Source organism: Temnothorax longispinosus, chromosome 3 (genome assembly GCF_030848805.1).
Source record: "Temnothorax longispinosus isolate EJ_2023e chromosome 3, Tlon_JGU_v1, whole genome shotgun sequence".
Classification (NCBI taxonomy): Eukaryota; Metazoa; Arthropoda; class Insecta; order Hymenoptera; family Formicidae; genus Temnothorax; species Temnothorax longispinosus.
The window spans coordinates 12,262,114-12,276,151 of NC_092360.1; the positions used below are offsets into that span (position 1 = coordinate 12,262,114).

Below are 14,038 nucleotides of genomic sequence, written 5' to 3' on the forward strand. Positions count from 1 at the left end.
TTATTGTCTCGAATATAACGTATGCTTGAATAATCGAATATTCAAGCGCGCTCGGGAGGGAAATTAAAGTATGGTCCGCTCGAGTGTTCCGCGCGTTAATTAAAACCACTCGAATGAATCAAGCTTACATATTTATTTACAATGTATTTTATGTTACAGCGTGATAGAGTCATGATACATAAGTGTTACAGTTATAGCTGACGTATGACTAGATTAAACAATATCAAAAAATACAAACGAGAAAATATATATCAGTCTGAGTTTGCATGGTGTTTGCGATCGGGTGGCTGAATCGATATTCGTTGAAAGAAATACGGGGGAAAAGAAAAGGATATATCGAGTCAATTGGTACGCTACTTATGGGTAGACACTTAGGCGACAATAGGACGTTGACGTAGAAAATAAATCAGGCTTAGCTTTTTAGGATTCAGACTTTGAACAAAATGACACAACGTTACAATCAATGCGCTACGTTCCTGTTGAACTCTAGATATATACGTTGAATAAAACAAATAGGATCAGAAATTTCGGAAGAATTTCGATGTCAGATCGACTGCGACGAAAATTCTAATTTGATTCTCGATCTGCCGCAGCTCCGTCTCCATTCTAACACTCTGGACTCTGACACGTCGTGTACGTGAACACATTCTTCGTTGGGAAATTATGGAATTTGTATACAGACGATATAACTCTTGATTTCTTTTTTTTTTTAATTCACATTGGCACTCGTATCTCACATGTAGATAATGATTAAGTGAAGAGCACGTCTTTTTTATCCAAACGCCATAATTCCCAAAAAAATGTGCGATTCACGTATATGATTACGAGTGACGATCAAAGTGTTGAGCACATCGGTACACAGAAAAAAAGAAGTGTCAAATCAAAACTCATATACCCAAATTAATAAATTAATCATTGTTTCACATATCGCAACAATTTATAATCTTATAAGAATTTCAACTTTTTATTTCAACTTCTTTTTCTTGGTTGATATATAAAATTACTTCATTCAAGCAAGCTTTCTTCGCTTAACGCAATATAAATGTTTCAAGATTTCCACGTTTAAATTAAAGATATTTTTAAATTAAAAATATTCTTTTTTTCTGTGTACGGTATCGATTTGAACAAAAGAAATATATATCAATCAATCGTCGTGAGATATAAACCGTACGGTGGCGTCTTCTCAATAAAGGCACTGTTATGCTTTTCGCTAAGGACTAACGTGATAATGCGTTTTATAGTAACTCGTCGTATTCGTACATACATACAAGCAATATGCGACAGTTTATATTAAATGTAGCCTATGGTAAATCACTCTGCGAAGCAGTTCATAAGGAATGTCGTATCTCTACGATACAGTCCGAAAAATAGGAAGTTTATTACTGAAAGATTTCGCGTTCGCCGCAAAAATATAAGCCGCAAAACTTATTACAAACATTATTCATTTTCATTAAATTTAAATTGCATGTCATGTATATTCAATGTAGCTTTGCACGTTCTAAGAAAGACTTTTTACGATACAATAAGGATTTTTCTTGTCGGTATTAACATGGCAGATGATTCTAAAACTGCGACTCGTACAAGTCACGTAAAAGATAAAATGGCATAAAAATGGTTATAAAGCTAATTATTTTAAGAATTGATTCTACATGGAGATATAAGTATGTTACGGTGAAAAAATATATTTTCTGCTTTAAAGAAATAGAAACTGTAAGCCGTACGCATGTAAGTTTATCACTCTCGGTGTTAAGAAGTAAGTATCAAAGAATAAGTAGATATGCATCATGGTGATATTTAGCTAACACTTCACGATTATAACCATAATCTTCAGACGGGCGTTAAGTATTTCCGTAATGTATGAAAAAGTAATCGCGCGACGCAATAAATCCTGCTTAAGTTTTCATGCTAGTCCATAATTTATCCAGAGTAACTTAAACAATGTACACATTACAAGACATATCTCAACAATGGAATCATTTGCACATTGATATTTATAAAAGTCGAGACGTGTAAAATCTGGATCGTCTTTTTTAACAACGAATTTCGTTATGATGAATGATACTATAGGCCTTCAAAAAAGTACATCATTTTCGAGAGAATCACAAGTGTCTCATGAAATTTGGAAGATATCTCTAGATAAATAAATCGTGTCGCCAATTCTATCAAAATGTATGATAATACTGAAAAAATATATGTACAATTCTTATCATATTTCTAATTATTTGCATAGCTATCTTACATTAATTATAATTTATGTTTTTAGTTAATTAAAAAATCACAAATCACGTAGTGCCGAAGTGAGTTACCCGAATTTCTTGTTTTTTTAGGAAAATGCAAGAAATTTTAGCGGGTAATAAATGCTGCAAAGTTTGAAAGTAAAATAAAAAGAAGAAAAAATATAAAAATTACGTTTTCCGTATTACAAAGAATATAAATTAATAAATATAATTTGATAAACGTAACATGCAGGATAATAAATGTGAAATGATTTAAAAACATCAATAGTTTTAAATTTAAAAAAATGTTTTCACGACTTTGGTTAATAAAAATATGCTCTCATAGTTCAAAGGAAATTTTTTTTATCTCAATAATATGGTATCCAAGCAATCTATTCATATATGATTGATTTTATGTAATGCAAAGCTCTGCGCTATTATGAAAGGGATGTATTGTAAAATAATATAGAACGGCAGTGTATGTATATGTAATACTTTTGTATAACACTATACATCCGCAAATAATGATACTCTCCTTATTGAAACAAATCAAGACTAGAAGTTGTTTAGATTATCTTGATAATCTTGATAGTTTTAAATTTATAGTTTAATACTACAATAAAACTTCTTTTGTAATTAACTGAATTTATAATATGCTGTATTAAGAAAAAATTAATTCTATCATGAAAATATAATATATCCAATCGATAAATCTCTAAGCATCAAACCAATTGTTGAAATATTAATTAAAAATAACTTTTATCTGAAATAATACAAATTTACTTTTTTTAAATTTTATTTCCATCAATTAAGGTTTTAGGATATTTTAATGTTTCACAAGATGAACATTTATGTAACCGAGTTTGTGCTTGTGCAAATTAGGAACATTGGGATATGAATCCAGATGTTAAAAAAAAATTGTTATTGAGAAAAATATAGTATCTCTTGCAAGTTCGTTAATAATGAAAAGAGGGGGATGATTTTTCGATTGAAGATCCTGTAACATCCAGATTTATTAGTTTTAGAATCATTAAATTAATTATTTATTATTTGTGTATATTTCTTTTGCTATTCAATGATCAATTATGATTGCGATTGTCATATGTGTGGATGAATATTTGACATGCAAAACAAAATAAACAACTTTCAAGCTTAATTTGGCAAAATCAGGAAAGGATTATCATCAACTGATGTATCTAGATTAGTCAGTAACAACAGAGTTGTTTTTATGCATTCAAACGATTAAATATTAATCGCGATTGACTTAAAAAAATTATCAAACAATACAAAAAAAAGTATACATACAATAAGTACTGAGCATTTTGAGTGACTTTGTTTAAAACGGTGAGAACTTTTGTATTCCCACACACGGATATGCAAAAAACGAGAGAAAGCAACACTGAACGCAAAAAAAAATTAAATACATTTTATAGATAAAGACAAAATTTAAATTGTAGTATATGTGATGCTATATGTATATTGCAAACCGAAGTTAGAATAGTAATGTCAAATTTATTTTTGACCTGACTATTTTATCTCACGTCTTATACTAATTTATAAACTATATATAAAAATTTATAAAAACATAGGCATTACATTCGTAATAATATGTGATGTTACAAGTCCCACAAAAACCTGAATAAATAATTCTAAATTAGATTGACTTTTGTGGTACCTTTGTAATGAGCTTTCCTCTCGCTCGCGAATTGAAATTTTGATGTTTAAACAAACAATGACATTTTACCAGTACCTGTATTTTTTTATACAATCATTGCCCAAGTCCACCACCACTAGGTGATTATCTGGCAGCACGGCTATGCCCGAGGGACGTCGCAATTTCGAGCTGTGTGAGTCGATTTCGGTTAAAACATTACCTCCGCCTAACTTTAGTACTTGTATTATGCTGCGACCCTTGTCCGTACGGGTACCGATTATTTTGCCGTCCGCGTCTACGGCTATTCCTCCGTAGACACCTTTTCCTGTCATATACATAAATCAAATATGCTAAAATCTTTATCTTTGTCACAATGAAATAGATTTTCTATTTTTATATAGTATTACGGTATCTCTCGAGTTATTTTCAGTTAGAGAATATTTCAAACAAATATGTAGTTATATATGTACAGAAACTTACCTTTGCCTTCAGGATATATTTCCTCGGAGAAATCTCCCTTCGCGGAGAACACTTGAATTCTGCTATCGGCAACTAAAATCTCACCGGCCGGACCGACAGTTACAGAACTGATTAGCTTGAACGTGCCTCTCTTACCAACCTGTTAACGTTTCGTGATGACTATACGAGGACCATATGAAGCAACTTGCAGTGAAAGTTCATATATTTATGTAAGCAAAAATTAACCTGGAATAATATCTTGCCATCTGAATCAAATACGAATACACAGCTTTGACCGTTGTCAGCGACAAGTATGTGCCCGTAACTCTTGTCCACTGCAATGTCTATGGGTTCCTGGAACACGAAAGCAATGTCGTAATTAAGAAAGTAAGAAGTACTTGTGTAAATTTTTTGCGATAATAATTACTAACTTGAAATGCGTTATGCGAGAACGATCGGATTGTATCACCCAACGAAGTCATTTCCGTAATCTTTCGCGTCCGCCAATTTACGACTACGAGACCTTGTTGAGAAATACCTATTCCCGTACAACTGCGGCCCTCTAAGCCTTCATTATTTATATGCCTTTGAAACTCCAAATCACAATTGAGTACCTGAAACAATACGAAAACATGTAAATATTTTGCTTACGTAAAATACTGCGTTCTCCACTATATTATTCCAAACAAACCTTAATACGAGAATTTCCAGTATCTAAAATATAGATCATTCCTTCATCGTCCACTGCAACCGAGACCGGCTGGTGAAACTCGTCTTTCCCGTTACCACGTCTTCCATATGTTTTAATAGGTTCATTGTGCTCGGTCGCGTCGAAAAATAGCGGATAATCTTTTATAGGTCGTTCAAACACCGACACCTTCAAAACGTATCGACTTGCAGTCGGTGGTCGGAAGTAAACTTCGTAAGTTCCATTCTCCAGATCTTTCACTTCTGTCTCAATGGGAGCGTTCTGATTGTCCGCATGCATGTTGTCTGCGTGCGTCAATTCGGCGCTAATAAGATCACCGCCGATATTTCGGGGATGGCCGTGATAATCCACCGTTTCGACTATGACGATCGTTTGTAGCTTCACTATTGCCAAGTCTTTCAATCTGGCTCGGCACAAACCTGATGTAAAAGGCATAAATATAGAAAATGCGTCACATCGCAGACGTCTTAAGCATTTGATTCATACTAGGTCATGACGCTAGATTATTATGAATCTACATCTTACATCAGAAGTAAGAAAAAACGCGCGATTATGAATTATAATATATAAAGGAGTAATCTTTTTTTAAAGTGTCTCAGTACTTTACTATATTATTAATCCTTAAGATACCTGGTAATGTTGTACTAGAACGTACTCGTCCCAAGTTATGCAGTGCCTGCTCCAATTGGGAGAGAGCGTCATTATGATTGAACTCGAACGTGATAAAAGCATTCTCCTTGGGTTCGCTGAGAGCGGTTGCTGCATCGAGCTGATCTGACAGGCTGTTAATACGTTGGGTAATATTCCGGACCTCGACCTGTCAGATTAAACCTCACGGTGTAAAGTGATACGCACGAGAAGTAACATTATATCAATATATTCTTTATTATCCTCTACCTGATATTGTAATCCTTCACATTCTCTCTCCACTTTGGTTTTCTCCGCTTCAATAAGAGAATGTTGCTCCTCAAGTACGTGTTTCTTATCACGAGCCGCAGCAGTTACGGCAGCTTGCAATTCCGTTCGACGTTTATTTATTTTTGTGATGATTTCCGCGAACTCCGTGTCTACCGCATTCAAACATTTTTCCGTCGATGCCTCCAAACGTTGCAGTTCCGTGCTTACAGAATCCTGTGCCTGTGTTAACTAAAAAACGTAACTCTTAACTCAGTAAGGATCGAACAGTTATAGCTCGTATTATAGTTTGATGATAATTCTCACTGCTTAATTTGTAAGCGTTATTTGGTAGAGATAAATATGGCAACGCACATAAAAAAATTAGGATACTATTACAAAAGTTATTATGAGAAATGTTAAAATATAAGTGAGACTTTTATACATATAAACGGCTTTTGGATAAAAACTTATTTAAGTATTAAATTTACATTTGCAACAACAGACATAATATAAAGCATATAAAAATAAAATTAAATATCTATTAATAAAGAAATAAAAATGAAGCATAAAAAATAAAAAAATATCGACTAATATAAGGCATAGTGCTCAAAAGTTAAAAACAAAAACTAGTTTTCACCTTGGATATACACTCGTTGGCTTTATAAAGCAATATTTCGGACATTCTTTTTATCGCAATACTAAAGGGGATGATTGTATGTTCCGTACATCCGGGTGACGTCCCTGCATGTGTCCCACCGGTACACACTGTACAGAACACTGTATCACATGTTTCACAAAATAATAATTCCTGATTTATATGAACTGAACACTTTGGGATGACCTGCAAGTAAATCGTCAAATCGATATAATGATTACTCACGGCTATTGAAGAAAAAAATTGTATCTGCATTAAGTGACAATTCTGCTCAAACATACCTCTCGTCTTTGCCGAGACATGAGATCCAGTAGTTGATTTACGAGAAAACTCGGGGGCAGTGCGGGTACCCCTCCACGAGGAATAGTTATTAATTCTCTACAAATGGGACATCTAAACGCTCCTGTCTCTCGTGTTTGAGACGCAGCAATCCTTGTCAAACAATGTAAACATACCTGTAATAAACAGATATAAGATTATAAAGATATATATTTATATATTACATGCAATGTACATGCAGAGGATGTTTTATTTCATATATAAATCATACCGTGTGTGAACATGGTAGTAATTTAGGTGTATGCTCGCTGCCATCGTAAACACAGAGACAGGTGCCACACGTTAAAAAACTCTCATTAAAATCTTCATAATTTATACTGACTGTCTCTACCAGCATGGAGCTCATGCTGACCATCCTCTCCCCGAGCCGCGTCCTTAAAACAAACAAGGAAAATTGCTAATTAAAGTCAACATAATCCAAGCATTGCAGCTAAATATTAAGGGATAATATTAAATAAATATAATGTGTACAACAGAGACAGAGTATAACGAGTAGAATGTATAACCCAAAGGTAATCTTTTTCTTCGCCAATAATAATTAACCAAAGAGATCGGTTTTAATTCGATTCAACTGGCCATTTATTAATATAATATTCAAATACGCAACCCATGGACCGCAAACCATGTCAAAACGTTGTGTATTTGAATATTGTATTAATAAATGGTCAGTCAGGTCGAATTAAATCGTCTCCTTTGGAATGTATAATTTAAAAAATAAAAAAAATAAATAATAAATGAAAAGATATATAATTTATATATAAGAAGATAATTTGTTTAGTTTTTTCTTGTCCAAGATTTGAAAATATTTTTGCCCAAAGATAAAATAAAAATTTCTGTAAGAAACTTTACATATCGATTTACAATTAAGATAAATAATATGCAAAAAAACTAAAAGGATAATTTGTTTAGTTCCTTCTTGTCCAAGATTTGAAAATATTTTTGCACATAGATAAAATAAATAAGTTCCTATAAAAGATTTTACATACCAATTTACAATTAAAAGATAAGTGATATAAAGAAAAAAAATTACATTCTGTTATTCAAAGAGTTTCTTTACTAGAAATAAATAAAAACAAAAAATACTTAAACAATTACATATACAGATCGTTTCTCCCAACGTCCGTCTACGAACAATTGCATTTTGCGCATAAGCGCGACCAAAACAAACCATGGGGGTGCATCAACCGAAAAAAAAAGGAGCACTCACTGTATAGCTAAACGCAACGCCTCCATAATGACTATATTCCGCTGGTCGTTCTATCAAAAGCACGCTCCACCACGCACACAGCCCTACTCTCACTCGAGCTTCCTTGGAAATCCTGAGGAATCCAACGATCACGGTGGCCGGTGCATGTCGCGTCAACGCGTCACCCTCGCCGCCGCCGGACACAAGAGGAAGAGAGACGGACGACTCGCGGAGGCAAACGCAACCATGCCGTAGAATTGCGACGGGCAACCCCGGACCCGGACTCCGGGACGCGACGCGCCGAATCGATTCCGAATTCCTCGGGGACGAGAAAGCCACGGAAACGCGGAGCGCGAGCGACGCGCGTTCTTTTACGGCCGCATGTCTCGCGGATGCATATAAATAAATGCGCCGGGACGCTCGGCGACCGCGAAGAGCGACCCGCGCGCGCGCACGCGTGTGTGTGTGACGCGTGTGTGTGTGTATCGGCCCTTTGTCTACCAGTCTACCTCCGCTCCTCGCGATCCATCACCCGGACGAGCGGAGGGAGCGAATTCACGCGCGCCACATCGAATTCCGCGCGCCGCATCGCGCCGCGCGGGGCCCGATGACGGTCTCGGCGACGATTTTTTCTCTCGCGACAACCAAGAGAGGGGAAGGGGATGCTCTGGCAAATTTTCTTCCGGACGTCCCGGTCGCGGTCGAGGTCCTTATCTCGCGCACGCACACGCGGGAGACGATCGGGGACGATCGCGAGATCCACGGGGACGACGTCGAATCTCGGCGCGTCACATTTTTCCTAAACAAAAACACAGACGGACGCGCGGGACGACGACGGCGGCGGACCGCGGATGGCGCAGCGCAGCGCAGCGGGCCGCATCAGCTGCAGAGCGCAGCGAGCTGAGCGAGCAGCGACTCACGTTTGAGCTACAGCTATACAGCTGCGCGCGTTCGTCGCCCGCGGCTGGCCACCGGGCACCACCGTGGCACGCGCGGGCGCCGCGAGCACGGATTTTCGATAGTTCCCGTATCGCAATTTAATTATTCTTACGTCTATTTTCAATGTAAATTAATTTAATCGTGTTTCAATTTACTTCCTATCCTTTTCTAATTCTTAGAACTAGACGCCGCGGTTTGTAACTTGAAATAAGTTGGACGCTTGGTTGTGGAGAAAAAATTAAATAGCCCAGTAAACACCAAGTAACAGTAAATTTACACGCAAGTTACAATTTAACATTTTACATTGTCGAGTAGGAAATTGTAACTTGCATGTAACTTTACCGTTATACTTGGTGTTTGCTGGAAAGATTAAAAAAATACAGATATACATATACACCCCTATGTGTGACTTCAAAATTACATGGCGGTTATAGAAGATTAACTATAATAAGAAGCTTTAACACTGGAAAATGCGTATTCTGAATTCTGACGGAGTATGACCCACCCACGGGAAGATTTTCGTACGTAATAATTTTGATTCTTTAAAGATACGGATTCGAAGGGGGTTTGGAATGTTTGGATTAGTTGTTTGGAAGCGAGTCCTTCGGTGGCAACGTACGGTCCTGGGGATCAGTCGCGATACCGTGTGGCGCCGGCGGCGGCGGCGGCGCAAGAGAAGAGGGAAGAGGGAATAGAGGGATAGCCGTCGCGTCACGTCACTCGCGCCGTGGAGAGCGGCGAGCGCGAGGTTGAATCAGGTTGAATGTTGAATTGCGGTGGAGAGCGTGGGAGAGATAGGCAACGCGCCGTGTATATAATAAAGAAACACGCGTGTTCACGGCCGTGCAAACCCTCTCTCGTGAAACTCTCCACTGCGCAGTCGAAAGGTGCAGCGACCGACCGGCGTGTTTGCGCCTTGCACTTGTGGCCGTACGACACCGTATACGCGCGGGTGTGCGTGCTGCGTGGAGTAGCATGCAAACGAATCAAACGATCTCTTGACTTGGCTAAATTATTAATTAACATACGAATATATTTTACTTCTCGCTTTTTTTTCTAAAACGTTTGAAAATTCTTATTTTGATGATATTGTTTTACAAATGGAATACTTAGTTTTTCTTTTATTAAAAAAGGAGCGAATGTATAAAAGGAATATATATCTAATTTTAAATTAAAAATAATATTTTTTTTTAATATAGCAAGATATCCGTACATTCACATAGTATTTGTATTTAAATATGAAAGATACATAATTATATATTATATCTCCCATTTATACAATATCTAATTATAATATGTAAGTAAATTGTATAAACGTGAAGTTATAATATACAATATTATAATCTCACGCTTATATAAACAATAACAGGCAAGATATACGTGATACGTGATACTCACATGAAAGGGCAGCAGCTCATGAAGCTTTCTTTGATAACAGCAAATCTCTGATTACTTCGCCGCAGGTACGGATCCGAATTGTCGCCAGCCAAAGGAACAGTCTCACGCGGTCACGTTTTCTCTCATTTCCTTTTTACGAACAAAGCTCAAAGCTCACACCATAGTGATCCCTCGGTATTTTCAAAACATCCGTGGACGGCCACCTGTCCGATGCACAAGATAAACTTTGTGTCGCACTTGTCAAAACGATATTACCTGCGTCAATCAGCTACGTGATATCGATGATTATATATCCGCGTCGTTCGCGAAGCTATCTCGATAAGAGTCTTCGTAAAAATAATTTTGATTATTTTTAACGCGCTTTTATCTTCGTTTTAAAGAGACGTCACGCGTCGCGCCGTTAAGAGCTTAATAGAACGGGATATTTCGCGTTTCAACGGATTAATAAACCTTTCTTCTTAGCGGGCGCGCGACTGCATCCCGTTGAATTCATTAAAGGGATCTCTCTCCCGAGGTCCCATCCGAGATCGATACCGCGCGTACCTGCGCTCACGTGCGCAGAAGAAACGTAAACAGTGTCGGCGAGCGCGCTTGCAATATAAACACGGCACACGGCGAGTGGAAGCGTCGTCGCGTCGCGTCGCGTCGCGTCGCTGACTGAGAAAGTGAGAAACCGTATATCAGCGCGGTATCAAAGCTTTACGACAGACTATCTCTGACTGCCAGGCGATCTGGCGATGCCGTCCGCCGTCGGTGCGTTAACCCCTCGCCCGGAACCGATGACCGGCGGAAATCCGCCAATATATTTCGGCTATAGGTGACACCCGACGCCTCCTCGAATTCCGTCCACTCGCGCTTGTACGTTCTACCTTGACAAATTTTCGTTCCGCGCGAAGCTACGAGACGGGGAAAAAAATCGCGAAAAGCATATATATTTGCGGTGAGCCTTCGCCGCGTCGCTAGAAGGAAGGGGAGAAACGTGAGAACCGAGGGATCAACGTTCCCGACTTCAACGTATACGTTTCCTTCGCTCACCCACCCGCCAGCTATCTCGACATTCTCGACACGCAGTTTTCGCGCGCGCGTCGCGCACAGAGTCCGTCCCGCCGAGAGGAGTCCCAGAACTCCCAGAATACCGGGAACCAGGCCTATTCTTCACCGAGCGACGAGGCGCAAAACGGAACGATCGCGCGAACTGCGCGAAGCCCGTCGGGTGACGGGTGATGACGAGATTGACGAGAGAAGACGCCGCCGGATACTCACTGGATCCCGTGGACGTTTTCCCCGCTGCGGCGGCTACATCACCCGCGACGGGAGACGCGGCGGCACGGCGAGGAGCGAGGAAGTCGCGGGAAGCGCCGCTCCGACGGGGACATGCCCCGATCTCGCCCGTCGCGTTTTTCCTCCTCGGGCCGGGTGTTTTCCCGCGAGGACGAGCGCGGATATCGATCTCTCGCGGTTGCAGCAGGTGTCACGGCTGCACCAGCTGTCGTGTTTTCGCACTGCGAGGCGGCGGCGATCACGACGACGGCGATGACGATGGCGATGACGGGGAAGGAAGGCCAGGAGTGCGCGCGCGAGAGAGAGAGAGAGAGAGAGGGGTGTTCTCCGCGCACACGGGAAAAACGAAGCGGGGATGAAAACACCCTCGGGAGCGCGGACCGCGCGCGCACGCGCGCGCGTCACACTATCTGGGTCACGCGGCGCGCGGGGGCGACGCGCGATTTATTCGACTTCGGCGAGGAGAGAGACGGCTGGCGATGACTCGGGACGGCGACGATGGTCCGGACACGCGAATACCTCCACCGTCCTGGACGTCGGTCATGTTGCTTCGAGGGGAGACTTTCATTTTCCGCTCATTCTGATGATGCCGCGCGAACCTTTCAAGTTTTCACTGATATCACAGAACGATTATGGGTCCGTTAACGCTTTCAGTGCCGATGATGTAACTGTCGCATCACGGCTTATGTAAGAGATCGTTGACGCTGTCGTTAATGTTATCGTACGTTAAGCTTCGTTATTTCGTTGGCTTCTGTGAGAGGTTACCGCACCTTTGCTTGGCGGTTAGATTGGTAAAATACATTACGAGAGAACCTTTCACTTTTCACGTTTCCGCTTTTAGAGAAAAAATATATGATCGGTTTTCCAGGATCCTGCTTTCCAATGGACGCAATGGGGCCCGAAAGTTTGTATAGGGGGAGGAATATTTTGTGGAGCTTCCAAGAAGAAAAATCATCGAGCAGGAAGTCGTTTATTATCTATGGAAACTCAAACGAGTTGAGAAACCTTCAAGCTTTAATGACGGTATTTATAGCCCGACCTTGTGTTTAAGTTCGTCTTAAATTCTTTAAGATCTTGAAATACCACGCGATCACTTGCTTGGATGGATGAAGTCTTTTAAGACCATCAGACTTAAAACGATCTTAAATATAGAATTGGATTCTGACTACTGTCCTAAGTGTTAAAACATGTAACAACGTATTAAAAACAAAACCGAGAACGTATTAAAGTTTAAACGATTTATGGTTTTTCTAGGTTTTTTGCTGATGACGGACAATCTCAGATTCTGCGGAAGTATTCGCGATACAAAAAGATACTTGCCAGGGCCTCCTCAATTCCCCGAGAGAAATCCCACAACGGAACCTCTTCTGAATCTCGACGAGGACGAATATCGACGCGTCTCAAGCCGATCATCTGTAGCGTCGGAGGAGCATCGATTACAATCGACTACGAAGCGCGCAGCGCTTGATTGAAGCGTTACCGAGAGACGCATCCTTGGCCTAGATATCCTGAGAGAGATATATCTCGAAGGGACAACGCGAGAGTCTGATTGCGCGTCGATCTTCTCCACTGTCCGCGACAACGCCGTTCCGTTCCGATCGACCGGATCGCCGATCTCCTTTTCCTCTTTCCACTCAACTTTATTCCGCGCGCGAGAGCCAGCACCTGCCGGCACGACTACGTGTGCCGCGACGTTTTTACCCTTATAGCAACGTCGTCGGATACACACGCTCGAGCATGCGCCGCTGGAACTGGGTCATTAGGAGCTTGACCGAAATCTTCGGCCAGGATTTCGCGCTAGTTCCTTGAAACTCACCGATCGTTAATCGGCGAGAAGCGGCGCGTGACTTGCGCGATGCCGGAAGACGATCCTCACGATAATTTTCGCTAAATGACCTTGAAGTCACTTTCGTGACTACTCTAACATAATGATTGGGAAAGAAGTCGTTTGATATAGTTATTGTAGAAAAAATCATTTTTTTGTATTTTATATAAATTTTTATTTAAATAACATTTGGCGATGAATAGTTTTCTTTCCAAATCGCTCTTATCATGGATGAATTATAAATAATAAATAAATATGATACAGATCATTACAATTTTAGAAATGTGGATCTAAAGTACTTCGGAGATAAGTTTTCCAATTAAGTATTTAAAGTCTTCGGTGTTTTAATCTTACTAAATGCTGTCAATGTGTACAATAAATGTATAGTACAATACTCTATACATATAAATACCTGAATCCTTGCTGAACACGTGTAAAATCCTAAATGCCTTAACGAATGAATTTGCACGCATCTTGGAG

At 39.8% G+C, this 14,038-nt stretch overlaps 1 protein-coding gene and 1 long non-coding RNA gene across 5 annotated transcripts; one reads left to right on the top strand and one right to left on the bottom strand.

The window, feature by feature from the left end:
* Positions 1-114: 114 nt before the first annotated feature.
* Positions 115-11,854, bottom strand: LOC139810353 (tripartite motif-containing protein 2). 3 transcript variants are annotated; one of them, XM_071773821.1, is made up of 12 exons: positions 11,716-11,854; positions 10,453-10,655; positions 7,141-7,303; positions 6,872-7,045; positions 6,573-6,776; positions 5,936-6,184; positions 5,669-5,855; positions 5,021-5,457; positions 4,761-4,943; positions 4,576-4,683; positions 4,351-4,489; positions 115-4,195 (listed from the first exon to the last, which is right to left on the bottom strand). In XM_071773821.1, exons 2-12 carry the CDS (start codon positions 10,470-10,472, stop codon positions 3,957-3,959), a joined length of 2,103 nt encoding a protein of 700 aa, XP_071629922.1. In that variant the 5' UTR covers positions 10,473-10,655; positions 11,716-11,854; the 3' UTR covers positions 115-3,956. The 3 variants fall into 3 exon arrangements, with proteins under 3 accessions (XP_071629922.1, XP_071629923.1, XP_071629921.1); XM_071773822.1 differs by lacking the exons at positions 10,453-10,655; positions 11,716-11,854 and adding an exon at positions 8,137-9,486 and having other exon boundaries at positions 5,936-6,175; XM_071773820.1 differs by lacking the exons at positions 10,453-10,655; positions 11,716-11,854 and adding an exon at positions 8,137-9,480.
* Positions 11,855-12,257: 403 nt separating this feature from the next.
* On the top strand, positions 12,258-13,957 carry LOC139810362 (uncharacterized). Of its 2 annotated transcripts, XR_011731301.1 has the most exons (3): positions 12,258-12,524; positions 12,602-12,756; positions 12,988-13,957. It is a non-coding gene; the product is annotated as an uncharacterized lncRNA (long non-coding RNA). The 2 variants fall into 2 exon arrangements; XR_011731300.1 differs by having other exon boundaries at positions 12,258-12,756.
* The last annotated feature ends 81 nt before the right edge of the window (positions 13,958-14,038 follow it).

Excerpts from the sequence above, each read along its gene's own strand:
- LOC139810353 (XM_071773820.1), bottom strand. The coding sequence starts at position 8,162 with ATGGAGGCGTTGCGTTTAGCTATACA. Across the intron at positions 5,458-5,668 it reads TTCTAGTACAACATTACCAG|GTTTGTGCCGAGCCAGATTG; the intron begins GTATCTTAAGGA and ends CTTTTACATCAG. Across the intron at positions 4,196-4,350 it reads AATATATCCTGAAGGCAAAG|GAAAAGGTGTCTACGGAGGA; the intron begins GTAAGTTTCTGT and ends TGTATATGACAG.